The sequence below is a fragment of the Cinclus cinclus genome, chromosome 3 (assembly GCF_963662255.1).
Source record: "Cinclus cinclus chromosome 3, bCinCin1.1, whole genome shotgun sequence".
In the NCBI taxonomy this organism is placed as follows: Eukaryota; Metazoa; Chordata; class Aves; order Passeriformes; family Cinclidae; genus Cinclus; species Cinclus cinclus.
In genome coordinates, this window is record NC_085048.1 from 100,631,090 (window position 1) to 100,658,800 (window position 27,711).

A 27,711-nucleotide genomic window follows, 5' to 3' on the forward strand; every position below is an offset into this window, starting at 1 on the left:
GCCTTTCAGGGCTCAGCTGGGCAAAACCCTGAGTGCCCTGCTAGGATTTTGGTGTTGACTTGCCTTTAAACATGAAGATGAAACAGAGACCATCCAGTCGAAGTGAGTCTGTGACCCTTCCGCAAGGAGGCAGCATTTCTCTGGTGAGGCAGCAGTAGTGATCCAAAAATGAATGGAATTGATGCCGAACCTCAGTTGGGCTTCTATGAATATTTGTCTGGCAAGCAGCTTATTCATGCTCAATAGAGGTAATTAGTAACAGAAAGCCATGGTGGGCTAGTACCATTGCCTGCCTATTTGCATCCCTTCAGCATGAGAATTACCTTTGCAAACTTTAAGTGGTGGTCTGGCTTTCAGAAACAAGTAAGGTGAAATGCATCTTCTTCCCATGATGCCAGTGAGGGATGTGGCTGGATGTGTTCTATTGCAGAAAGAAGTTAATGAATAATAATGAGAAGAATGATAATGGCTGCTTAGGGCCTGTTTGGGTCTCTGTGCGAGCTGGCATATACACGATCCAGGCATGACCACAGAACATTGAATGAAATTAAAAGAGTAAATTTATTTCCATTACCTTGTCAAACTAGGGATCTCCAAAGCAGCACCTGGGACAGGCACATGGGCAGGGACACCAGAGAACTCAGTTCTTCCTTGGTCCTTGCTAGAGGATCTCTGAGCCTGCTGTTTTCACCTATATTTCAGGGGCTCTCACAGATGTAGATTACCTCCCTGCTTCTATCTTTCCCTCAGCAGGGAAGGAATCTCAAGCATGTTTGATTGGGTGCCTGTAAGTCTATCTCAGGCCTGTGTTATTGAAACACAGACATTGAACCCAACACACAAAGCTAAGCAGCAATTGGTATATGTGTTGTTCTACACCTCAGCTGCAGATCACTTCAGTGTGTTTATAATTCTCCTCAGCAGTCCTCTACTATGTTCCCATGCTTTCTATAAAATCTGGCTTTTCACCAGAAAAATGTTTAGCATCATGCTGCCTCTCTCATAGCTTGCTCTTTTCATGTGTGCAGTGGTATTTCAAATCCTGATTTATAGAGTACAAGACAACCATAAAGATCCTAATTCATCATGATATGCAGGTCTGTTTCTTCTGCCAATAGACATACGAACTCTCTCTTGGATTTTTGGTTTTTACTGTCTTTTTAAAGAAAAGTAACTTTTGTTGTGGCTACGACTGTGGCATTGTCCAACAAAGCAGGAAATTAAATTTCCCTACAATGACCAGTGGCTCATTCAGAGAATTCCTGCCATTCCTGGCAGCTAATTTTTCCACAGAAAATACTTCGAGAAACAATCTGAGTCAGGAATTTTGCGAGGCTATTGTCTGAGAGAATTGTCATTGTGGGATGGATATGGAATTGGGAAGAAAAATGTCACTTAAGGAGAAGAGCAGGCAGCAGGACCAGCAGTGTTTTGTGCCAGACTGAAGAGGAACTGAAGTGTTTTGCACTTAAAGATACATGAATTCAGACAGATGACCAGAATATTCTGTGAGATACCTTTAGTATAAAACTGCAATGTGAAGAGCTGAATTTTCAGGGTAGATGCCATCTATGTACACCTGTATCTTCAGAAAAACATAATATTTAACCTGTTTTGGCCAGGTGTTTTTCTCTCACCTGAAGTATTTTGAATTTCTAGAACATCCAGTGCAGATGTAACACAGCAATGCTTTATCTGTTCTACTGATCATCTCAGGGTTTTTCTTGGAAGTCATTCAGCTGTATCCTTGCCTTCATTCATTTGATCAAGCACGGGCATGTGCTCTGTCATTTCCCCATCTTCCAAAAAGTCTGGTCTTCTGTATCAGCCTACCAAGACATGAGGATTTATTCACCTAAAAAAGAAATATGGAAAGACAAAACTGAGATGCAGAGCTGACACTTGTTGCCATTTCGGCTGATATAATGCTGCAATCTGCTTCCTCCAGGAATTTCCATTTGAGTTTCTGCTTCCCTGTTGCTGCTGCTGATTCATAGGGCCTGAAGAACTGCCATGTATCTCTCCCTGTGACTCACATGTAGCTATCTGAGACTTCAGCCTGCCTAATCTCACAGTCCAAAGCTGCCAGCTTACACCTAGAATCGCAGCAGCCAGTTTGTATGTGCTTGCTCTTCCCAGGGCTGTTCTGCAGGAGAATGCCTCAATCTAGACTGGAATTTCCATTTCCTGCCCATTTGTTGTGTTTCCACAAAACTTTGATTGTCTTCTGAAAGGAATATTTCTTCCCCTGTCATCACCAGGTTGCACTTCCTGCAGGTAAAGGTAAGCTGCTCCAGGTTCTTATGCACACTTGTGGGGGAGATCTGTAAAGATCAGCCACACTGCTTCCTGGAGAGGGCAGGACACAGATGTTTTCACCCAGTCCTATCAGTCATGTGTCAATGACCATAGTGATTTACTTGAGACCTTGGAGGTCAGGAAATACAACCTGATAAATAAATTTAACACCACCTCTCATTGTCACATTGTACCTCACTGTGAGCCATTCCTTAGAAGAAAGTCCCAGCCCTGTGATCCGACGGAATGCATTTCCTGCTGCTCAACCTCAAAACTTCAGGTGCAACACAGATCCCAACACCAAACTACAAAACAATTCAAAGTGAACAAGATTTTTTGAAGACATTTCATGGTCCAAGAAAGCATTTGAAAAATCATGTTTTCTCTGCTTTTTGAGATCATATTCATGCAAGTTTCTGAGTTTGAGCTTTTGAACTTCCAACAATCTCTTGACATCAGTCATGCTCAGAGGGAACATTTTACTTTGTCTCTGGCACAAAATATGTGTCTGCAAGTCTCTTGAAGTCATCTTTTCTTTATAAGAGTCTTTTTAAGTTGCTCCCCTGTGCAGTATTTTATTCACATCACTGTTATATAAACAGCTTGTTTCTTTCTGTTTGTTGGTTGGAAAAGTGTCTGGGAGGTTCTAGCAGATAAAAGGGTGTGTTAGTCATGAAGGGGGAATTCTTCTTGGCTTTTGATTTTTCTATTTTGATCAGAAACAAAACAAAACTGTTCAAACTGTTTTGATGCAATCCCCACCCCTCTTCCTATCTTCTAATCACAATCTAATCATCCACCCCTGTGGGCCTTTTCTTCGGTTTATTTCCATTTCCTTTAGGTTACAAAAAACTCGTGGGGAAATAAGCATTTAAGTATTGGATTAGTGCATCTGTGGGTAAATAAGTAGTAATGGGTGTTACAAAGCAGATTCTCATTTCTCTCTGTGTAAAACCCAGTTTTATGCCAAATAAGAAATTACTTTGTCAAATTACCTGGAAAGAATCCCACATGGGCAAAACTTGTCTGTTGTTACTTTTTGGCTCTCAATACATATTTCAACAGTGGCTTTTCAAGTTGAACACAGAACCTTTGCTTCTTAAATTTATTTCTTACCCATAACCAAGCAGGAAGCATAGATTCCAAAAGAAAAAATGTGTGTTTGTCAAAGTCTACAATCTTAAAGAAAAATGTTAGGTTTTTGGTTTTTCATTCTGAGACAAGTATGCTGTTGATATATGCCAATTCTAATTGCTTTTTCTCAAAATCTGTTTTCAAGGGTTAGAAAATGTATCAATCCCATATATTTTCAGATGTGTATTAAAGGAACTGGTATGTTGATGTGCATAGTGTGAAATGTTGGATATGCTATGAGCACTAGCTAGTTAGCAAAGTAATGATGAGGTTGTGACCCGAGACAGGAGACTTGTGCTTTGGGAATGGAGGAACAGCTTTAATAAAATCTGGTTTCACCTTGGACTGAAGCTATTGTCCAAGAAGAGGTGAAATTTATTACCTCCCAGAAGAGGAATTAATTGACCTTCTTGCATCTCTTACTCACCAATGAAAGTTAAAGAAATAAAATTGTCCTCACTATGACTGTCTTGAGCCAAAGATATTCGGGGTCAAGGAGGGCTTCAGGGAGACTGTTTTTTGTCCACATGACTACTGTAAGGATGGAGCGCTGAACAGACTGGCCCCTTGGTCCTGTAGCAGAGGATTTGTTGTTAGAGCAGCAGTTTTCAGCATAAAGTAATGTCTACAAGCTCCACCTCCCTGCATGTACAATGTCTTCCAAAGCACACAAGGTCACCTGTCCCTTTCCAACAAGCTGTTCCCATCGATAGCATCTCTCCTCTTACTGGATTTCTGTTGAGATGAGAGAAATCTCTCTCTTTTATTGTCTTCCTTTGCAAATGAAGCCCTGTCATCACCTCTTCGATTTGGTAAAGAAATCACAGTAGGTTTTACACCAGAGATATATCTTTGAGGTTATGCAAGAATGAAAATCAACAGACACTCTAGTAGTAATAAACAAGACAGCATTACCAAGCATGACAAATCAAAAATGGAGCTCTTTTAACTTCCACTTCATCCCAAACCCAAAGGACCTTAACTTCCTTAACATAACTTCCTTATGCTTCCACCACAGCATAATTGAATTAAGCAAGTCAGAAGCTAAAAATTAGCTTTACCTATCAACAGGTAGAAAATATTTTAAAATTTGCAGAGGCATTAGCAGGCTTTTATATTTGTGATTCAGTATAATTAAAGTTCTTTAGAATTCTTGCATGTGGGCTGAGAATCACATGGGTTTACTTAAAGAAGTTGAAGCATGATTTCAGTCTGTTTTTTTGGGATCATTATCAGAGACTTGGGGTTTTTTGACTGTTTCAATGCTTACCTGCTGAGAATCAGTGTTATAAGCTTGTGATTTTGTTATAAAGATATTATCATCTACAGGAACCAAAATTTTAATCAGTGGCAAGTTATCCATATTCTTAAAACCTCTGGTAGGCATACTGCGTTTTATTCCCCACTGAACACTTTATAGGTGTATGAAATGTGTGTGACTGAGAAGTGTTACATGAGGGAGAAGAACCCCACCTACATAGTCTGAGCTTTTAGCATGGTAGCATTATAAAACCTTGGCTGGTTTCCTAAAGAAACAGAACTTACTTAGTTTTGCTGTCTGTCAACTCCTTAACAGATTGTGAACTTGTGAGCAATTTTCTTATCATCCCCTCTGCTTTGAGTAGGCTTTTGGACGCAGGAGAAAGGCCCAGCACCTTCCCTGCTGAAATAATAGAAGCTGCAGTGTGAGCTCATTCCTCCAGTGACCTGGACATTCTGCAGCAGGAAGGAGATTTGACCTATGCTCTGAATAAGAAATAAGCTTCTGTCAGTCTTCCTTTATTTTACATGAAAGCCAACATGAGACAAACATTAAAAAACCCCAGTATTTATTATTCCCAGAGTTCACACTGGTCTGTTTACTTCTGCTCCAACTCATTTCTGCATGGTGTGTATCTTACAATTGCATTTCTCTGGAATTTCTTTAGTCCACAAACTTTCTGAGATAAAGATGTTTTATTTTATTCTTTACTTGTAAAATACTTGGTACACATGGGATAAGTGTCTATTAAGGGTACCTTTATTCATAGAAATTTTTATCCAAATCTGCCACTTTTTGAAATGTCAGTGACTTGTCATCAGTACTATGTAAAGCAGTTGACCAATCTCATGTTCTAGTTGATGCTACTAAGTCAGAATGAAGTGTGTTTTGGTGTCATTTCTCATGGGACATTTCTGTTCTCCCAGTCTTATCTACACATGAAACTTGAGTTCATGTAACATTACTGTTTTTCCATAATTTGCTTCTAACCCAGTCAGGCATCAGCTCTCCATCTTTAGAGCAACCTGATCCAAAGGGGAGGAGTTCCAAACTTTCTGTTGCCGTCTGGCTGGTGTTCCTCCAGTTCTCAAGGGCTGTGTGATTTCAGTTCACCTGTAGATCAAGTATCTCACCTGCTCAGCAACAGCATTCTTGTTGGAGCTGTATTTCAGGACATCAGCTTAAAGACAGAAATGCAAACCTCTCACTCTGTGGCAGGTAATTTGTGTCAGCTCAGGCTGGAGGTTGAAGGACAGGCATTTTAGAGGGCTTGGAGTACTTCTACCTTGAAATTAACATGAACATGATGAGAATATTTTATTTCGCAGGGATGCACACAGAATTACTTGAATAGTATGGAAAGACTTTAACCAGCTTTTAACTAGATACCCAAGAAGGCTTCTGCCTTTAAAATATAGCCTAAAAAGACTGACAGAGGATAGTTTGAGGGTTCTTTTCTTTTTTTTTTTTTTTTTTTTTTTTTTTTTTTTGCTTATCAAAACATCTCTGTACATTGACACTTCTCAATAAGTAACCACCGTGGTTGGCTGACAGTAATTTGCTCTCAGACTCCACTGTTTGCTGCTTATTCCTGTATTTCTTTTTTCCAGCCCTGTACATCTTCCTGTTTTATGGCTACATTTCAAGGCTTCATTTAATCACTATTGCGCAGTGTGTGGCATTCTTGGCTGTGTTACATCCCCACTTAGATATATGGCCAAAAAAAAAAAAAAGACATTTTCCACAGGATTCACGCAGGGTTTGCACTACAGTATTTCAGTAGAGGTGGCAGAGATGGGCACCGATCATCTGTAACAAATCATACTTGCCAATTGCACTTTCTTGGAATAGGAAACAGCTTTATCTATGAGATTATGGTGATAAAAAGATTTACCAAGTCTGATAAATCTTCTGACGCAATTTCTTGAAAGTTGTGGTAGAGGCAAATGAACCAGTGTTACTTTCTATGCTATTGGATAAAGGAGTATTTTTTTGCACTTGAAGCAGATGCTGGAGTCTTGTTTCTTTATTAGTCTCATTTAACCATGGTTAAAACAAGCTGACACTCCTATGCTTTATATGTTCACATATTCTGACAGATCATTGCAAAACAGAATAAGAGTTCATTACTTTGGAGGGTTTTCTCAGTCCATATTGTTCAACAGGTAAGCTTTAGCAGAGCTCTTAAACAACAGTGGTTTAACAGTTGAGTAGGTAAGAACATTAGCAGTGCATTGAAACACTGAGTTTTCAGAAGAGAATTCAAGTGGGTGGGGGAGATGGGAGGAATAAAAAAATTCATACCCATGCAAGGCTTTGAAAGGGAAGGACGTCTCGAAAGCTGCCAGAAATAGGTTTTTATGTATGGATACTGGTCACTTTTGCATTAGGAAAATTAATTCTCAAGCTATCTGATACCTAATTTACCTAATGTTGGTTAATGTCATATTAAGGGCGATCATCAGCTGGATACAAAGCTGCTTATCTCATAAGCAGGTTACAACTATAAACAAACACTTGGGTTTAGGTCCCACTTTCACACTTGGAAATGAGGCACTCACATCTTCAGCAATGTGTAATTATTCAGGTGTCAATATCAAGCACATGGAATCACGGTTGAACTGCTGGAACTCCTGCTCACTTTGGGGCGCAGGTCAGCGCAATCTGCGTCGGGGCAGGGACCAAGAGCTCTCTCCAAGTGACAGAGGGCCGGGCCGGCTGCAAATGAGGGAGGCAGATGAAGAAAGCAGCGGCTGGACCGGAGAGTCCGGCTGGCTGGGTTGTCCCCCGCTGCTGTCAGCAGTGCTCAGCACTGCTGTGATGCCCGAGGGGGCAAAATGCGCGGTGAGAACTGGGTCAGGGGCGTGCCCAGGGAGCCCTGGGGTGCCGGGGTAGCCCCGGGCTAGCGAGGGAAAGCCAAGAGGAGGTGAAAGGTGGATGGGTTGAGTCTGTGGCAGGTGATCTCAGCCAGGATGACGGCGAGGAGCCACAGAGAGGAGCGGTTCAAGGAGGGGAAGATGGACACCTGTAAGCCATTGCAGTCTTAAGGGAGTTTATTTTCTTTCTTTTCTTCTTTTTTTTTTTTCTTCTTTTCTTTCTTTTTTTTTCATAAATAGCAAAGAAATAAGACTGTAAAGTGGATAGCTGCAGAATCACAAATAATTTTATAGCTAGCATGTGTATTGACTGTAGTGTAGCACTCAGAAATTAAATTCTTTAGTGTTGACTTTAGTTAAAACACAAGCAGCAGTGGCTGCTCCACCAGCTCTATTCTGTACTCCCATTAGGAAATTCTAGCACAAGCTCTTTTGTAACTGCTTGCAATACTTTTCTTCCATTTGTCTGAGTATGTAAGAGTGCTTTAATCCATTTTGTCATACATTCTTCAAAGGTATATTTACCTTTCAAAAATTTTTCTTTCTGGCTCCATTTCTTGGGAAATGTGGTGTCCTCTACATCATGTCTCATAACATACCAAAAGCAGACTTGAGGGCTGTAGTGGATCTTAGGAAATGAGGATAGAATTGTAGGGGTTTGTGTAGGAATGCAAGACTTCTACATTATTCTACTGAGATTTTTAACATGGGAAAGAGTTGTTAGCACTTAACTCAAGTTTGCTACAGAGATAAAAGGATATATGTGGAATTTCAAAATAATTCCACACAGCTTTCCAAATTAAGTGGTCAGATTTTTTTGAATGATTCCTGCAGAAAATAAAAATGCTTCAAAATTCTGTGGTCTGTGATCTTTTTTCCTAACAGTGCAGGAATGCCTGTGTCAGATATTTTCCATTCCTGGCATGGATTTATTCTCCCAGAGGTTATGTTCTGTTTTAATGTAAATAACCTATATGGTGTGATGCACCTGAATGAGGATAGTTTAAAGATTTTACATTCCATTCCAGTCAAGACCTATGTGATAATCTGAACTTTAAGCATGATTATCCTTCCTTCCTGTATATCTTCACTGCACCATCTGTCGCATTTTTAGTTCTATTGGTGTAGGAGCCAACCTTACTTCTTGGCTGATAGAATCCCAATTTGGATACTCCTCCACTGGTCAGTTTTTTTAAAGTGAAATTCTGATCTGTTTTGTTCATAAACAAATAACAGAGGATACTGGATTTTACCCCGTGCTTTCGCTTATAGTGATTCTGTGAGAATAAAGCAGAAATGCATTGGTCAAGGCACACCTTTAAGTAAACTACTCATACAGAATTTATGTTTTAGAATATTTGATATTAAGTGATATCATCTCTCTGCAAGCTTTTCTCTGGCTCTTCCAAATTTGGCATGACTTTTTGCTGGTACCTTTCCAGATCTCTCAGGGAAGCCATTACCTTTCACTGGACATTTCTATATCATTTTCACACAAGAGTTCCAGTGGACATGGCTGTACTGAGCACTGGGCTTAGTCTGAACTGCCTTCATCCAAAATGAGAAACCTTTCATTCACTTCTCTCTTGACTTAAAGCTAGAGCATATAGAGTACTTCAGGGATTAGGCTCTTGAACTCTTTTTCTGGAAGCAAGATTCATCGTTTTTCAAAATTTCTCTAGGGCCTTGTGCTGGTGCCCACAGCTGTGCTTCCCAAGAACTGAGTCATGCTTTCTTCAGAGCTCACAGTGCACTCCCCACTGAGACACCCTGGATTTGCCTCCTCAGTCCCTGCTGGGGAGCAGCTCTGCCTGGGTGTTCTTCAAGGGCTTCCACTGTCTTCCTCCTAAGCAAAATATAGACAAAAAATTATGGCGTAGGAAGTGCAAATAGTGTTTTACTAGACTTGCTATCTTCCAGCATCTCTAAGAGATTAGCTTTGATCCATGAAAATAAGAAAGAGGGGTGCAAAAAGAGACAATAATACTACCTAGTATGAATTTGATCCTCAGAGGGGGATATTCTTGAATTATGGTGGTTGTTCTGCATGTCCTGCTTGCCAATCTTGATTTTGTATCAACTGATATTTTCTACACAGGCTCATGTTATTCCATTAGTCCATAAGGAAGCTGTTAGAATGGGCACATAACATTTCTTAATTATGATTAATTTCATATTGAGTATGAGGGGAGTGCCCGGCTTTCTCTGTGGGTTGGGAAGGAACGTAAAATCAGGAGTTATCAGAGTATATGAATATTGTTTCAGAAGTCACTGTAAAGCATTATGTCTGAAGTCTCTAAAATGTTAACTACAGGAGCGTCTTGGACAGATTTTGCTAGGAGTTTCTGTCATGGGACCTTGGGTAGTTTGTTGGGGGTTTTTTTGCCTATTGCAGCTGAAGTTTATTCATTCTTTATTAACTGTTTCATGCCATGGAACATGCCACTGGGATCATTTTGCATATGTGGACATTTTTCACAGGTAAATTATATTTTTCTCTGCTGGATGGTAGGCTGTCAGTATGTAGTCCATCCTGTCAGGGGAGTCCCTGGACAAAGCAAAGTTGTCAGAACAAATCTGAGACCTCTCACCACTACAGTAGAGAGAGACAACTGGGACCTTTTGTCATTGCTCATTATTTGCCTCTTTGCAGAATTTGTAGCAGTCATTGTAGAAGGGCACAACATTTCTCTAATGCTCAGGTTTGTATGTTTGGGGTTTTATTTTTTGCAGGTGTGGGAGGGTAGAGGTAAAACAGGTCTTCTGAAAAAGGTTTCTTTATCATCTGTGTGAAGTTTTACTGTTACTTGCTTATCATGTATAAGTTCAAGCAATAACTTCTTTTTATAGAAGTAGGCAACTTTACTAGTATTTTGAAATATTTACATTTTAATGTGCTTTAAAACTACATTCCTTTTACGTGAGCCTTCCTTTTGGATTGTGTTGACAAGAAATCAGATTGGTGTCTGGGCATCTTCTGTTGCTCTTGAAACGTACCAGGTGGCTCAGGAGAGTGTGTTCTTGATCAGGGCTTCTAGATCCTTCTATTTGATCCTGCCAGTTTTTGCTTTGGCAACTACTGTTGCTCTGTCTCTGTACTTCCCAAATTTAGGAGCACAGGCACAGATGTGTGTACCAGAGTGTTATCCTAAGGAAAATTCAAAGAATCGTTATCGTATCTTTCAGAGGATTGATTTTCTAAAATAAGTAAAGATGTTAATGAGGTAAAGATAAAAGTGGGGGGTTTTGGGTTTGGGTGTTTTTGTTTTTTTTGTTTTGTTTTTTTACGGTTATTGTTTTTTGGGGGGTTTTTGTTGTGGTTTTTTTGTTGTTGTTGTTTGTTTGTTTTTGTCCACAAAAGAGGGGAAAAATATCAGTGGGGACCTTTTGTTACACAGATTTGTGAAGTCCACTGAACAGATTTAAGTTCCCCAAACATCAGTAGTTGCCTAAAACCAGAGTAATATTAATTTTATTTTAATTATGAGCAGAAAGTATGTATACCCATTTCCTTCTTCCAGCATCTATGATTCAGAGGTTCTTTCTATCTGCTTACATTTTACCCCCTGAAAATATGTACCAGCTGTTTCTGTAGTTCTCAGTAATTTCTGTTCCACATTTTATGTCATAGTGAGCTTTATTATGCTTAAAAGTATTTTGAGATGATATTTAGTCCATTTCCCAGTTCTCTCCATCTGGTTTACCTCTTCTTTCTCAAAAAGCAGTCTGACGCTGGATGGACACTTCAGCTGAGACCTACATTGGTACTGCTTAGTTGCTGTAGGATGATTTGTCCTTTTACCCTTAGCATGAGTTTCTTAAGAGATGGCTGGTTCTTTTCTCTAGCTCCTTTTACTTTTAATATTGCTTATTAAAGTAGCAATATCTGCTACTTCTGGGTACAGTCATGCTCTCCTGAAATCTGTGATTCTGCTGTTCCATTTCCTGCTTTTCCTAAGTCCCTTGATTTTTATGATCAGTATAAATGAAAACCTTGAGTTAATACACTATAATGTCTCCTGAAATTACTTCCAAAGTGCAGCAATGTTTTGACTATTGTCTTCCAGCTTGCCCCATGGCAATATGGGAAGAAATAATAATGGAGGTAAGGGAAAGACTTGTGAAATGTCTGTAAGCTTTTTTTTTCCCACAAGCAGTGATTTCATGTTGTTACATATCCAGCTTCTTCCACCACCCTGGAACATCCCCACTTGCCTGCTACATCCTTTCTTTCTGGAACTGTGCTGTTCAATGGTGAACCTTGTTCAGACCTAAACAGATGATGGTTAGTGGGTTATTATAATTGTGCTTGTGTAATTCACTCCAGGAATGGCTAAAAGAGCCAAGTTATTGCTGTCTGTCCTTCAAATTCAGGGATTTGGATCATTTTGCACTACCAAGGTCACATTTTCCTGAAGCTTTTAGAAGAGTTGATATCATGAAGGCCTCATCAGATTTGATTTAAATTGCTCTGTGAGCTCAAAAGCTTCAGTAGACAGGTACTTGCAGACAGAGGGGTAACATGAGGGAGTAGAACATTGCTTTCTTAGAAAAAAAAAGGGTTAGGATTGTTCAAATGCAAAGGCTAATTCAACTCACTTTTTGTTGTGCATTTGAAAAGGTGTCTTCCTTTGCTGAGACAACGAAACCCTTCAGTCACCCCTTTACCTCAATATTCTTGCACCAGATTTTTGTCTTTTGAATTTCTCATGTGCTTCTTTTTCCTAACCCTTGTCTTTTCAGCCAGGAACCATGGGCTCTACGTGTTTACATCAAAGTAGACATTGATCCACTGGTGAAAATCAGTACCTGGTGGGGTGAGGACTTCCCTTTTTGTCTGTATCCATCTAGACTGCTTTAAAGAGCATTTATCTAAGGCTGTTTCTGCAAACCTGGATAGCTACAGAAAGTTCAGATGAGAGAGAGCCATCAGTTTTCATGTTCAGTGTTATGACTTAGAATAATTACTGGAATAACTTATGAAAAGCATTTAGATGTATAATGCACTTTTAAAAAGAAGCATCAATGTATTTCTATAGTTTTTTCTATTTATCTTCAAGCAATTGAAGTGAAAGCTTTTTGAGCTCTGATTGAATTAGTCAATTTAGTAATAGTTAATTAATATCATAACAATTAAATAGCCATTAAGAAGTTGTATAGGCCTAGATCATCTTTTCCAGTAGTATAAGGCAGAAATGGAAATTGATGGGAAGAGGAGAGAGCCTCTTGCAGAACTGTTGTACCTGGGGGCATCCAGTTGTGAGTTTCTCAAAGGTGTAGGTATGGACACAACCATAACAGATTTTCTGTTTCCTGATAGTTTTCAAACAAACAAACATACAAACAAAAAAAGTTGGAAAAAAAAAAACACCTAGAGTAGGATGTTACTGCTTCTGTATATTTTTGCATGAAAAAGAAAAAGGTAATTTGTTGTCACTGGTTAAACTGTGTAGCTTTGCTGCATTAGGGCACAAGTTGGTGAATCTAGGTTACTCTAGACTGAGGTTCTCTGAGGACACTTTGATGATAGGGGGGTTGGCAGCTCTCATCATCTTGTTAAATTAAATGGTGCAGTGATTTGATCATGTGTACCAGTTGTGATGCTGGCTTTGGTGTAGGACAACTGACTTTAATTAGTCATGGTCACTGCTACCAAGTTGCCTAATGACTGGCTAAATGCGTTTTTGTCTTCTTGCTTAAAACATCTTCTGTTGTGTTTGAAGGTGTCAAGGTATTCATTTTCTTGACGTGTTCATAGGATGGGTGTTGTCTTCACCTTCCTAAAAATCTTCTGTCCTATAAACCTATATGCTATGCCTTAACTGAGTTTTTTCTGATTCTTTTTTCACCTTAGGGTTCTCTTTTGATGCTGAATTCTTATCCTAACTCAGAGGTGGTCCTTGTCTACCCAGATGGTCATCTTCCTACTGAGTTTTTAATGCCCCTATCTGTCAAGCTAACAGCACAAATCTGATTGCCTCTTTCTCAGCCATTCATGAGAAATTCTGCTTTTGCCGTTGGGGTTTTTTGTTATGGAATTTCTTATCTCTTTCTCCTCTACATGTGTGGTATGTTAAGATATTTGTATTTAAATATAATTTAAAAGTAGTTAATTACCTTGGAGGAGGTGGCATAAATCCAGCTGAACTGATTGCACTAAAAAAATTGACAATGACTTTCTCTTTCATCACATTTTTGAACTATGGTAAGTTACTCCTTGCAATCATAGGTATGTCTTGGAAGGCACACAGTTGCAGTTCAACTTGTGCATAACTCTCAGAATAAGTAAAATGATGTGAAAATTATCCTAATGGTATATGCAGCTTTCAGGTAATAAGTGTGTCGATTTGTCCTCCTTTAACAAGGGTTGTATTGTAACTTCCAGAAGTCTTTATCCAAACTGGAGCTGCAATCTTAGGAATGAAGAATGGCCTGAGACTGCTTCTGAATGTTTAACACCTTAAGATTTAAGCTTGCAATGTATTAGGCATGATCCAGCATCTATGGCCACATCCATTCTGACAGGGAATGTGTGTCTCGTTATTAAACTCGTTATTAAATCTCTGCAAAATCCTGGCCCTGTTTGAAGGTGTTGTGCCATATAATGAGAAAGGTCTGGGATCCAATGAGGATTCATTATGCTAGTTAGTACAGAAGATTAAGCATTTTCTTCACAGGGGAATTTCGCATGAAGAGGAATCTGATAGCTAATTAAAACATTTTCTGGTGCAAAGTCACTGTGTAGAAAATATGTAGGAGTTGGTGGATTGCATCATGTGGATATTAACTCAGAAACCACACTGGTCAAAATCATTAGCAATCTAGTTAGCACGTTTTGAGAATCTTTACACTGTTACAGTCTGCATCCCAATAAACAGTTTCATAACAAAAGTGTATGTGATATCCATTGGGTTAATTTCTAAATGCTAGCTCACTTCTGGAAGTAGCTTCCCATATTAGCAGATCATCACCAGTGATGATGATGCAGAAACTGGCAGCCTTTGAAGTGATACCAGTTCATCATCGTTTGGTTTGTTTGTTTATTTTTAAAGCCAAAGCCATAGGATTTGGATGATCAGGCGATATTCTGATGTGGCCAGGCTTTAATTTAAAGCTGTAATTTACCCTAAGCTTTGGAAATCGTAGCAAACACTTGCTGCAACCTGACACCACAAACTCTGTGGGGATTGCTGTAACCCGGGTGTTTCATCCACTTCTCTCTGATCCCACATGCCTGGCTTTCTGCTCTGTAATTGCTGTAAGGTTAGGAAACAACCTTTTAGTGTTTGTAAGTATCTCTCTGGGTAGTGAATAGCATTGTTTTGCCTCTAATAATTTAAAATTATTAAGCTCTATCTTTGCCCTCATGCCTTCCTATTTACCTTGAGTCACTTTGAAGTTCCTGGGGGTAATAGCAGAATAACAGCTTTATAAGACAATAATGTTGCTTTTTCTTTCTAGTGTTTCTTACTATTACTTGAAATGTACAGATATAAAGCCATTGGGAAAAGAGTTTGCTATGCTTTTTTTTTTAATCCTCCATGCACTGTTTTGATGTAAGTGCCTTGGTTATTTGGTATTGGTAGTAGCTGTTACGATTTACGTTGCAATTTATGAACCTTGACTTTCAGAAAAGTGTTTTCTACTCATTTCTCCCTTTCGTCAGATTGCATTTTCATGGTTTGCTACTGAGTTGTATCCCGAGTCTGTGTGCATTAGTCTAAACTTCTGTGCTATAGTTACATGTGGCTTTTCTTTTGACAAACAGTGTGGTGTGACCATTCTGCAATGTGCACTTCTACCTGCTGGACTAAATACATGCATGATGAAAACATATGCTGATGTTTTCTGTAGGTTTTGCAAAAATTGCACACAGCAGGGCAGTTTCTTAACAGTTGAAATTAAACATTCATTGATGCTGGAGTGTGTGTTGCTTGTAGTTTGTGCAGGGATAGAATTTACAATATATCAGATTATTAAATTAAAATAAATAATAACAAATAACTTATTAAATTAATATAAATATCTTAATTAAAACATACAAAACTAAGATTAAATGTGTACTTTCTGAGTACATATTTCTTCTTGTTCGGAATTCTTGCTACTGTTGAATGTTCTTCCTGAACATCATTTAAGAATAAGTATTCTGTATCCTCCCAACCTCCTATTGCAATCAAAAGTATCATTTCAGGATCAGAGTAAAGTGTTATTCTGGAAATTATGCAGTATTATTTTCCTCATTACATAACAGCATTTCACAGTATATTTCTAATGTGTTTGTCATTCACATCTGTATTTTCATGGTATTAATGTCATAGTCAGCATTGCAAGACTTGTTTATTTGATGCTGAAAGAATTGCTGCAAGGTGAGTATGTTGGAGTTTGCATTCAAATGACAAGTTTGGAAGGTGAAAATCCTGTCTTTTCATACCTTTGTGGTGTTTGCCCTTAGCATGCTGTCTTGAAGAAAGGCTCAAGTTTTTAGTCAGCAATTAGAGGACAGTTCATTAACAATTAGAAAGCCATTTCCTGATGCTTGTGAAAAGTTGGGTGAAGGCCTTCAAACAAACCTCAAGCAATAGAAGGAGCAACATTTAATGGTGTTTACAGGGAGGGAACATTTTAGAGTTTCCAAATTGTTAAATCCTGAATCTCTGCGAGTTTAAGAGTACAAGGTTTCTTTCCTAAGCTATTTTAAGGATGTCCTATATTTCCTAAACCTTCTGGACCATCTTGGAGATTTTACTCTTTGTCCTTATTGATTGTTTTGCTACCAGGTGTGTATTTTTTTCTTGAAACTTCAGTAGAAATCAGTAGTCTAAACAGGGATTCTGCAGGCACACTAATAAGAACCAAAGCTTTTTTGGCTTGGTTGCTACTTGCAGTTGTGTTGGATCCACTTTCTTGTGGCTTTGTCACATTGCAAGAGGCAGTGACCTTCATTCTAGCACCTTCTAGACCTATAAATTTCACAATTATTTTTAATTTATGTCTTGTCTTTATAGCTCAGTAATCTATGAATTCCCCATGTAGCCATTTTTGGCTTATGGTTTAGAAACTTGAGCCTGTTAGATCTGAAATGTGTTGTTACAGACATCACTTTTAAACTGAAGTATAGAATTGTCAGTAAGTGGGCAGATTTATGAAGTAATCTAAATTTGTGTCAATATTGTGTTCATTACAGGGAATGTCTGCTTTCATAATTTAAATTTCCTTTTTTTTTTTTTTTTTCTCCTGGGAACTGCATACAATCACCCAGATTCCTCCAGTGTCTAATGGATTCCTAAGTGATTTGGGACAATACTGTGTGATAGCCTGGTGGGTTTGCATGGAACGTGACAGTTTTATTCTTTGGGACCCATCCCTCTGGTGACAATGATCTACAGGAGACAGAATAGCCCACCAGACACTTCAAGTTGCGACTGTCCAGTGGCAGGTGCTGAGTGGGATTCAGCTGGACCATACCCTTCCCTTGGCTGAAATGGAATCCTGTAGTACCACAGCTTCAGTTTCTGCTCCAGATTACAGGCTTCTGTAGATCTGGCACTCATTTATGTCATTATTTATGTAAATATTTATATTCTTCCCCGTGTGACTGTCTCATACATCCTAGGACATCTAAAATCATCTGTCCTGTCCCAGATACTCTTCAAATGCTGGGGAAGAAACACCTGTTTAGAAGCAAACTGTCTGCAAGCAATCAGATGTTGCATTAGCAGTTATGTCTATTCTCCCATCAGTTTTTTGCTGTAGGAGCACGCTGTCCTAATTTGCTTAAGATTTCACTATCAGACATTGTAGGTCTGTCAGATATTGAGCAAACGTGGCTGTCACTTGGTTCACAGTTTTCAACACCTCTCTCTTCATATACATATCTGTATGGGAAGCGCTATGGGGATCAGTAAGTTTGCGTTGTTTTTTAATAGGTTGTATAAAACAACTTGATCAAATCTGATCCAGAAACATACGTAAAGTTTCATCCACCTCTGGATCAGATTTTATACCTGGCAGGGAACTTATATTTAAAGACTTTATTGTTGTCCCTGTAGTTTTATTTCAAGGATATACCTGTCTGCACTTACTGCTGCTGTATTGGAAGTGGCCATAGTTGCGGGAGAATATTTAATTAGAGCTTGTTTTCTCTGTAGAGAAGACTTGCATGAAAACATGAGTTCTTGGGGCTCAGTTTCCTTGATACAGCTCCACTCAACTGGCATACCTCTTTGCTGGGGAGTTACTCAGGGCCAGCACACAGGTTTGGTACAGTGGTACTCTGTGCAGTTCAATTCTTCACTCTCCCCTAGGTGCAAATCTGGCTCATGCCAATTAGCACAATTCCAAGGGATGCAGGACATTAATGCAATGAAAAATGATCTCCTTATTGTAACGATAGTGTTAACAACTATGTAAGTATTATTCATGCTACTGCATAGCTGTAATTTTTTTCTTTGCTAAATTCAATTATATTTTTTAACTATTGCTTGTAAAGGGGTTGCCAGAAGTGTGTTTAATAGACTTCAAGATGAGTTTACATTATTATTGCAGCAAGAAATTTCAATTTCTGTGTCCCTTATATTCAGTATTTTATACTGATGTCCATTCTAATAGCACTCTGAGATTTGATGTCAAAGTTGATTTCTCCATTTGAGAAACTGAGGGCATTTTGGAAGGGTTCTGCATTAGGGGAGAGCTTTGAAACATTATGGCTAATTATAGAAAATGGGACTCAGGAGGTATTGTATTTAAAGCTGACTTTGCTGCATTGCCATCACTCCCATTGCCTTCCTTGGCATCAAAATCTTGCTGCAAGGAGTTCTCTTGCTGCAGTATCTTACTTGAAACCAGCTAAGCTGAGGATCAACACACAAAAGTTGCATCTCCTGATTGTGTTTTTGGTTTCCAATAAGTTAATGAAATCGTAGACTTGTAAAACTCCTTGGTAAAACATCCATTCTCTTTGAATTCCACCTATAGCCTTTCTGTGTTGCATGTCTTTATGCTGAACCAGTAGATTCCCTGCATTTGTGCCTGGAAGGTAAATTTGCTGTGTGGCAGGCCACTGAGAAGCTATTTTGATTTGAGATGCCAGCATATTTTTTTAAAGCCATTAAACTGTGGATTAACATATCAAAGGGGTATTTGCTCAAGATTTTTAGATGAAGCCAAAAATAAAATTGCTGAGTAACTCTGGGCTGCTGCTTATGTTGCCTGTTTTACCACAGAAATTAGGGGTTACAAATAAACAATTTTGAAAAGGTAATGAGGGAAATGCGGGGAATGGAGTCCCCCAGGGATCACTCTTTGGACGTATTTTCATCAGTGGGGTGGAAAAAGGGGTGAGGAGAAATAATGGACAATATGTGTTGACAATACTGAATTCTTCAGGTTGGTGAAAAATTAGGTCTGAGCAAGAAACACTGCAGAAGTTTCTTGTTGGCACTGTGTACAATGCTGACAAAAGATCAGAAAAAAATGCAGGTCACTAAATAAAGCCAAAGAATTAATTGGAAAGGAAAATGGTCCCAAAAATGCATAAACACCAGTGTGTTCTAAATTTAGTATTTTTGCAACTGAGGAAGGATGTATGTAGTCCCTAAGAGGTGAAACTGTGAACTGTGGCAAGAAGGCAAATAGAACATTAAAAGTCCTTAAAAAGCAACAGAAAAGAAGACAAAGCATCCTTGGCAGATGTATAAATCCCTACTGTGCCCTCAAGTGGGGTATGGAATTTTAATTTTCATCCTCTGCATCTCAAAAAGGTCTGATTGATTTTTGCAGAGTGAAGAGAAAGTCAAGCATGAAAATACAGATTTTTTTTTAATTCATTTTTATGGGTTCAAATCCATGTAAGGACAAGGAGGCTGGACTAGAATTATATAGATTAAGATTCTTCTAGGTTGGGAAAAGACAAATAGAGAGGCAGAATTTATTTAAGTCTAGAAAATTATGAGTTATGTAATCAGCTGAGTAGGAAAGCACAGCAGACAAGAACAGTCAAAGTAAACTGTCATGACACTGTCAGGCAATTTCATTATAAAAATGGAAACACTTTTACAGATTAAATGAATTGTCAAAAGTCACAATTTATTTCCTCAACATTTTTAGGTTGAAAAATGATGAATACATTCATAGTTATCCCTTGATGACTGCTGAAGGTGATAAGACAGAGTCATAAAATCTCAGTCACTAATTGTTAAAGTTGGAAGATTCTATATATTTTTTAGAATCTTTGCCCAAACAATTCCTATAGTTGAAGGTATGGAGTAGAAAATGTGCTGCCTAGTGCAGGTGTTATTACAGGTAATAAGACAATTCAGCAGAGCACCTGTTGTGTAATGGTGTAACTGATGATCTCTGAATGGTTTCAGGTATTTGTTGGAAATCTGCTCTATTTGATTTCAGTGCCAGCAACAGTTGAATTACATCTTCCTTCACTGTATAGCTGCTGTTCCAAATGCACAGTCTCCAAATCCACCTTCTTCTGAGATGAAATGATATCATATGATACGATAACAGAAAAAGTCAACAGTAATGTAGTGCAAAATTACAGCCATTGCTTCACTGACCAATTCAGCCAATTTAGAGTGGCTGAAATTGAACATCCTCATGATGCTCAGTCACTCACTCATATACCCCTCACTTGAATCAGAAATGCTGCACAGAAATAGCCCTGCTACCACTCTCTCACTCCAGAAACAGAAAATGTTTTGATTATTCTTTCTTGAGACTCTCTCTTTACTTTTTTGTGGGACTCCAGGGATGGATTAAATGCTCTTTGTTTTCATCACTGTTTTTTAGATGAGGTGTCACTGTGTTTTTTGAATTTTTTTCTCCCAGCCTTGTACTAACTGTTCAAAGACTCTTGGGTTGTTTTCTTTAGAGCCTGGAGAATGTGGATCACATCTGGCTCCACATTCTCCGTGCTTCACTGCTATCTATGCTCAATCCTCCCAGCTGTTTGTATTCAGGACAGTGACAGTGGTTACCTGATTAAATACACCTGTCATACTGACAGCATCAAATGGCACCTGCTAAAATGAGAGTTCCACAACAGCAGAGTTTTATTGTGGAAGAAGGATGCTACAGTGCAGTAGTCTGTTAGGAACTTTCCTGTGCCTTCACCAATAAGGTTTACAGCAATAAAGTGTTTCTTAATAAAATCAATGAACAGAAACATCATAACTCTCTTCTGGGCTCAGGTGCATTATCACATCATCACAGCTTAATGCCAATTGATTAAAGAGCATCAAGCTACAATGCCACTTGAACTTCCATATATGACCATAAATATGCTCTTAGCCCATGGCAAATGTAAGGTAATAGGACTGCGTTTTATCCTATCTGAAATATTTGCTTTATTTCATCACTGTGTGTACACAGCTGCTATGACTTATGTGAAATTTGACTTGACCATGTATTTAACTCATCTTCATAAAATGTATTTTGTGGTAAATAGGTTTCCCTAAAAGAGCAATTAGCTTGAGGTAGGAGTGCATGTGTAGCATTTCTTCAAAGGTGTTCCCTCACATGGTGAGAGCCAGCCCTGCATTCCTTCTCCCCTGCAGGGCAGTAAGTGTTTCCAAAGTCTAAATATGTTTCTGTTCAGCCCAACCAGCATTACTTTCTTTTCTGGGTTTCCTTAACAGCCTTTCTATTTTCTCTTGTGCCCAGCAACACTTTTTCCTTTTTTAAAATTACTTTTTCTCCCAAAAAAACATTGGGTAATCCAGGATTGGACCAGCAAGTTACAACAGAAATCTAAATCCTTTGAGAATAAAGACATTTTAATGCAATATGAAGATCAATAATACTCTGTCCTTACAAGTGTAGTAAATTGACAATTGTTATTGATACAAATATTCTGTTTCAGGTTTCTACATTACATAACTAGTTAACCTACATTTTTAGTTCATCCTTCCCACAGGCAGAAATGGATTAATGGTATTTCTTCATATGCTGGCAGTTTTGTTTTAATATGTTAAAATATATGTCTTGGGTATTTGTTTGTTTGTTTTGAGTTTTTTTTAACAGGGCACTATTTTTTTCTGGATTGTGGTTTGTTAATTTTGCATTAGCAGACTACAGTCACGGTCTAGTAACAGCCAAAGGCCATCATATTTTGCAAAAATAAGGGAGTTACCACTCTTCCAAAGAATAATATGATGAGCCTATTGAATATGGCAACTGAAAAACTTAGCCTCTTTAATTTCAAAATGGAAATATTAATATCTTGTAATTACAAAATATTTTGTCCGCACACTGTTGTAAATTTCTGGAATTTGCTCAGAATGGGATCACTAATTCCAACAAGCAAGGCTGTGTGTCTTCTTCCTTTTTTTTTTCTTTACTTTTGCTCTTCTCTTTTTTGTTTTTAAGAAACCTTAGAATTAAGGGAGACGCCACTGAAAATAGGATTAAAAGCATTTTTGAAATCAGAACAGACACAGAAGGCAGGTATCATAACTGTTTTGGATACTTCTTCGGGTCTGGAGATCATGGTAAAGCTGCCCTGTTTTAGGCAGGATTTGTTTTATATAGGTTAGTTGCTGCAATGGGTTGCACAAGACTTCCAGAAGCAGTTAGGCACAGTGTAGGTGAGCTTTTAATGCTGCCCTTCCCTTTTTATAGCTCTGTCTTGCGAGACAGAGCATTGTGGTTTCCATTTAATCACCTTGGAAATAATTGTCCAGTTGCACAATAAAACATTGCCTATCTTTCATAAGTTTCACATGTTTCAAAATAGACAAGGGAGTGGTGTTGAAGACATCTGCAGCTGAGGACATGAGAGGAGAGAAAATGGAAGATACTTGGAGTGGTCAGTAGCAACTGCAGTGTTAAAGGTCCTCTTCTTCAGCTGATACAGTGTGAGATCTAAATGTCTCTTCTAATTAGAGAAAAAGATTTGCCCCGAGGTCAAAGGGTCTGAGCTTTGCTGAGATTAAACGTATTAATCACAAGTTTCTGTTGTGTTTTTTTCAGAAGAATGGAGTATCAAATGGAACTCTCTACAAAAAAACATTTATTGAGCACTTTGAACAGGCACCAATGTATGTTGCAGTTTTTACTTTCGTGGGGTTTGCAGTGGGAACAATATTTGGCTACCTGCGAGATTTTATGAGAGCCTGGGGAATAGAAAAACGTAACATTGCTGCGGAGAGAGAACAACAAAAAGTATGTATGAAAAAAGTCATTATGTATCCACAGCTGAGTTTTCCCCTGCTTGCAAGTGATTTCCAGCAACTTGTGGAAATAACAAGGCAGACAATTTTCATTTTACTGAACGTTGTACAGGGGTGGAGGACTGACACACCCTGCAGTGGAGTTGTACGCATGTGCATGATTATGTACCTACATTTATGTAAAATATCATTTTTACCCATTTTACATGTTCACCTCATTCTAAGAGTGCCATAATACTCTCAGCAAAGCAGAATCTCAGTATATTAGGTCAGTCCACAGAAAAAAAAAGTTCATAAATGCCTTATTAAATATATCATATTTTCAAATCCCTTCAACCCAAATTTCCTTTGTTCCATCTGGCTCTCTTGCACTGTCTTTCACAGCAAGGCATTTCTAATTTTGTTATAATTGAATTCTTGTAACTCCTAAAATTTTTTAATCCCACATAGTTCCAAGTGAGACTTGCACATTAGCAAGATCAACTGCCTTCCAACTTTGTTTAGAATTTTTGGTTGTTCCTCCTCTGTGCAGTTTGAGTAACATTTACAGTAACACCTGGCATAATGAAGGAAAAACACAAACAGTTTTACTGTTTCTCTTGCAAATAAAATTCTTGAAACTGTTTCCTGCTTTAGATTTTCAAAGATGCATGCATAACTTAATGAATAGCACTTTCAATTCACTTCATGATTTGGCCATTTGTTTATTCCAGTTGTGCCAGTTAAATTATTTTGTCCTTCACTACAGATTACACATTTATTTAATTCTCCCACGTTAGCTGCATGCCATGTTATTTTATCAGTTTATTGTATGCAGTGCTCAACACGTACATATTTCTGTTTCACGTAAAGATTTATTTACATTTCATTTCTATGGATAGACATAAATTCTCAACCAAAAAAATTGTTTTAACTGGGTATTTGCATTTCCATGTTAGGGCAGTAATGCCCAAATCACATATACTGGAATAGCTTTTGTCTAATGTATCCAGCATTTCATGAAATGTAGTGAGTTGTTTATCCTACTTTTCTGCAATCTGCTCCACACATAGAAAAATGCTCAATTTAAAGCAACTGATTTCTTCAAGTGAAAGAATCTAGATTTTTTTTTTTCCATTTTCAACTTTCAGGATATATAGGGAGAGTTAGACCAACTTGTTGACCCTTAAAAAAAAGCAAAAAACTTACCAACCATAAAAGAAAACAGAAAACCCTCAGTCTTAAAACAGAAACAAACAAAATACTCTAGCCTCTAAGAAATACAATATTGTGTGTTAAAAGAATTATAGTAAGACATTTGCTGTTTGGAGTTGTAAGTGACATAGGAACATGTGGCTGCTGTGGCTCTCTCTTTACTGATAAATCAGTTTCTCCTTGTTAATAGGAATTACTTGGGTACAGAAGCAGATATTTTTCCCAGCAACATAACCCTGTACATGTTTTCAAACCAGGATTTTGTGCCACTTTATCAAGATTTTGAGAACTTTTACACCAGAAACCTCTATTTGAGAATACGGGATAACTGGAATCGTCCAATTTGCAGTGTCCCTGGGCCACAGTTTGACCTCATGGAGCGTGTTACAGATGATTACAACTGGACATTTAGGTGAGTCATCTTACACTCTACTGCTTTCAGCTTCATGAACATGGTCCTGACAGCTCGGCAAAGCACAGAAAGTTGTGTCAAGATCCTTGTCTAATATCCATCAGCACGTTTCTTTCTGCAGTCAGTACCATGCTGACAATCTGACCCGTTTCTTCTGAGTATTTGTTTGGAAATGCAGTATAGATTTCCAGCTCGACTGCAAATGGGTTTAGCTTTGTCAGCACAAGACTGCTCACACACCATTTATAAAAATAGACCTTGAGTCAGAATATTACAATAAAATTAGTTTTATCCCTTGGTTAGGTTTTAATTCATAATTTCTTGCATTGCATGAATGTGGCTTCTTGCCTTCATAGTGAGTCTTTGGCAGTGGGTTTTAAGCAGATTACAGCTTGAAGGTGTTGGTGTATTGCAGCTGAATTGCACAGCTATGAAAATTTGCAGCATAGATAGTGTGTAGGTCTGCTATATTTGAGCTTAATTGAGAATGCATCATAGTGCTTCCCATATTTTCATCAATTTTAAATTCTGTGTGTGTAAGAGAACACCGATGACTTAATGGAAACAGTTGACAATTTGCTTGGAAAATCAGTGTCTGTAAGTTGTTCCTTAAATAAAGTTTTAAGTTTGTTTGTTTGTTTATTAAATCCATAAAAGCAGCCATTCACTCTATACCAGTATATTGCCATCTACAGCGTGGCTTCTAGAAAGCACTCCGACCATGAAGCAGTACTTAATTAGGGAAAGAGAAAGGCTAGAAAAACTTGCGGGTTGTTAGAGTATGAGGATTGTAAATTCCCAAGTAGGAACTTGATGCTGGAACAAAATTTGGTGGGAAAATTTCGGGATTTTTTCTTTTCATTTGGGATTGGAGGAAAAATTTCACTACTGTTCAAATTTTGTTTTGATTATAGGTTTACAGGAAGGACTATCAAGAATGTAATCAATATGGGTTCTTATAACTACCTCGGCTTTGCAGAAACGGATGTTAATGCTTTGAAAACTGTGACCATAGAGTTAGAAAAATATGGGACAGGAGTCTGCAGTACCAGGCAAGAAATGGGTGAGTAAACAGCAAGATGGCCACCAAAGGTTCTGCATTATATTCTTTTTCTCACACATATCTTAAAAGAATTGGATACTTAGAGAACTTTAATCACATCATCAATTACTTGTTTCACAATTAAAAGGAATGTTGTGCTTTATTTGTTCTCACATGAGAGTTTTTTCCAAAAGGAAAACTAATACTGATTTTCGGAAAAGCAAACCCAAATGTGTCGTATACTGGCCTGGGATTTTTAATGATGGAAGTAACAGGCTTATTTTTTAAGAGAAGTAAAAAAACACTTTGAGATGTCAACAATTATTCTGGGGCAAATTCAACTTCATCACAGGTTTATATTAGTTACCACACACAGAGGTTTCAGATTTGTAAAATTATCTTTTACATAATGTTTTTAATCGCATGTTCTAAGACTGTATTGGAATGTTTTATGAGATGCTACTTGCACAAAACAGAAATTTCTAGTTTGCCTTTAGCAAATAAATTCAGGAAGGCTCCATCTGACATTTTTGGCTTATATGTCCTTTATGATTTGTCTGCTTTGTTACTTTATAGGCTGCATGCAGTGTTACCTTCAACTTTCTGCTTTTACACAAAGCCTTGTATTCCTTATGGTACAATCATCTTACATTTCAGAAAAAAAACTGTTTCAAGACATAGAAATGCAAGCGGTGGTTTCTCTTCAGGCTTTACCTTTATTGGGAGTTATCAAAAAGAAAAATAAAAGGACTTCCCAGAATGGAGAAGTCTATATAAGACTTCTTTTGTTCTAATCCAGCAACCTAAAAAACTACATTTTTTTATCTTACAGGAAAAATACTGTATTTAATTTAGTTTTTTATTTAAATTCTCCATCTCAGACTAAAACGTAATGCAAACCTTGTCACCTGCTTCTTATCTTGTCACTGTGGTTTGATTTGCCAATAATAATTATGTCAGTGACACCGCTCAGAGAGGGTTTACAGATTGACCCTACTTTCCTTTGGTAGGTGACCCATCTGGTGACTGTAGTATATTATTTAACCTGAATTGCATACTTGAAAGTGGTCACCACTGCTAGTCCTTTAAGGTATTGAAGGAAGCTTTCTCTTTTTCTCCCAGATTCTATTTTGTCTTAAGAATATTTCAAGTTGTTTTCAGGACATCTAAGATTATGACTAGTGTTCCTTATTCTGTAACTTTTGCTGAATTTTTAGCGGAAGATTTCTTCAAAAAGACAAAAAAAAGAAAAACAAAAATAACTCAAAGCAACCCAACTTATTAGAAGATTGGTTCTGTGTTCAAATATTAAAAATCTTATTAGGCAACTTCATGTAGTCTATTTGACAGCCGATGTGTAGAGATTTCTAGGATTTTCTCTTCATCTGAACTGCTGTGGTGTACTCAAAGTTGTCTTGACTGATTGAGCAAGGTTTTAGATTCATTCTACTTGCCTTCACAACAAACAGTCCCATGAACTGCATCAAGACTATTCACAATGCAAGAATGGGCTGCAGATAAATAACATCCTAGAAGCCTTGTGAGTCTCCATCTTTTGGAAGTGAATTTTGAAGAGCAGCTTGGACATCAACCTATTGAGAAATGGAAGCAGGGTGTTTAGGCCTGACTTAGCTGGTGTAAATGAGCAGTCACAGCAGTTTGTCCTGGACAGGATTTGTGTTTGTGTGCTCCATGGAGAAAGGTGGCTGCACAGGGCAGGGCTGAGCAGTGGCTGTTTCGTTGGTGCTGGCTCTTCAGAGCCTGTCTGTCACCAAGACCTGTACAAACAACCTAAGAAAAACAGCCTCCTATTCATAGTGGATACTCTCTTTCCCTGTTCCTTTATGTTCTTGGGCTCCATTCTCACCACAAACAGAAAAATTCTGAGCTAAATATATCTAAGATAGAGACAGGAAATTAATTAAACATCTTAACTTTTTTAATTGCCATTTCTCATCTTCGTCTTAGATAAAAAGTTTGATGAGTTTGTTTCTGGGCAGATCACATTTCAAAATTTCTGTTGTTATTGTGTGTGAAGCTAAAGTATTTTGAAGTATAAATGCACTGAGCTGCTAGAGCCAAGCCTGTAAATTGCCTGTAGGGTTTTAATCCAAGAGAGCACTTAAACATATTTATATTTTCAATCTAATTGACTTTGAAAATACTGTTCTGCTTGTGTGCATTTAAGTGTCTGGCATGTTTGAGTTTTACCAAGATCTCTCTGTAAGCAATGGTAGCTCTCTTTTTGAGAAGAATCCTTCCACTACTTTCAGAGGATTTCAGAGAGAGGGTGGAACAAAGAAGACACAAATAAT

At 38.1% G+C, this 27,711-nt stretch overlaps 1 protein-coding gene across 1 annotated transcript in view; it reads left to right on the top strand.

Moving 5' to 3' along the window:
* Positions 1–27,711, top strand: part of SPTLC3 (serine palmitoyltransferase long chain base subunit 3) — a 77,988-nt gene that overhangs the window by 6,022 nt on the left and 44,255 nt on the right. The window contains exons 2-4 of the mRNA XM_062489391.1: positions 22,549–22,740; positions 24,200–24,354; positions 25,269–25,417. Of these exons, the coding sequence (XP_062345375.1) occupies positions 22,549–22,740; positions 24,200–24,354; positions 25,269–25,417 (496 nt within the window). The remainder of the gene's footprint in view (positions 1–22,548; positions 22,741–24,199; positions 24,355–25,268; positions 25,418–27,711) is intronic.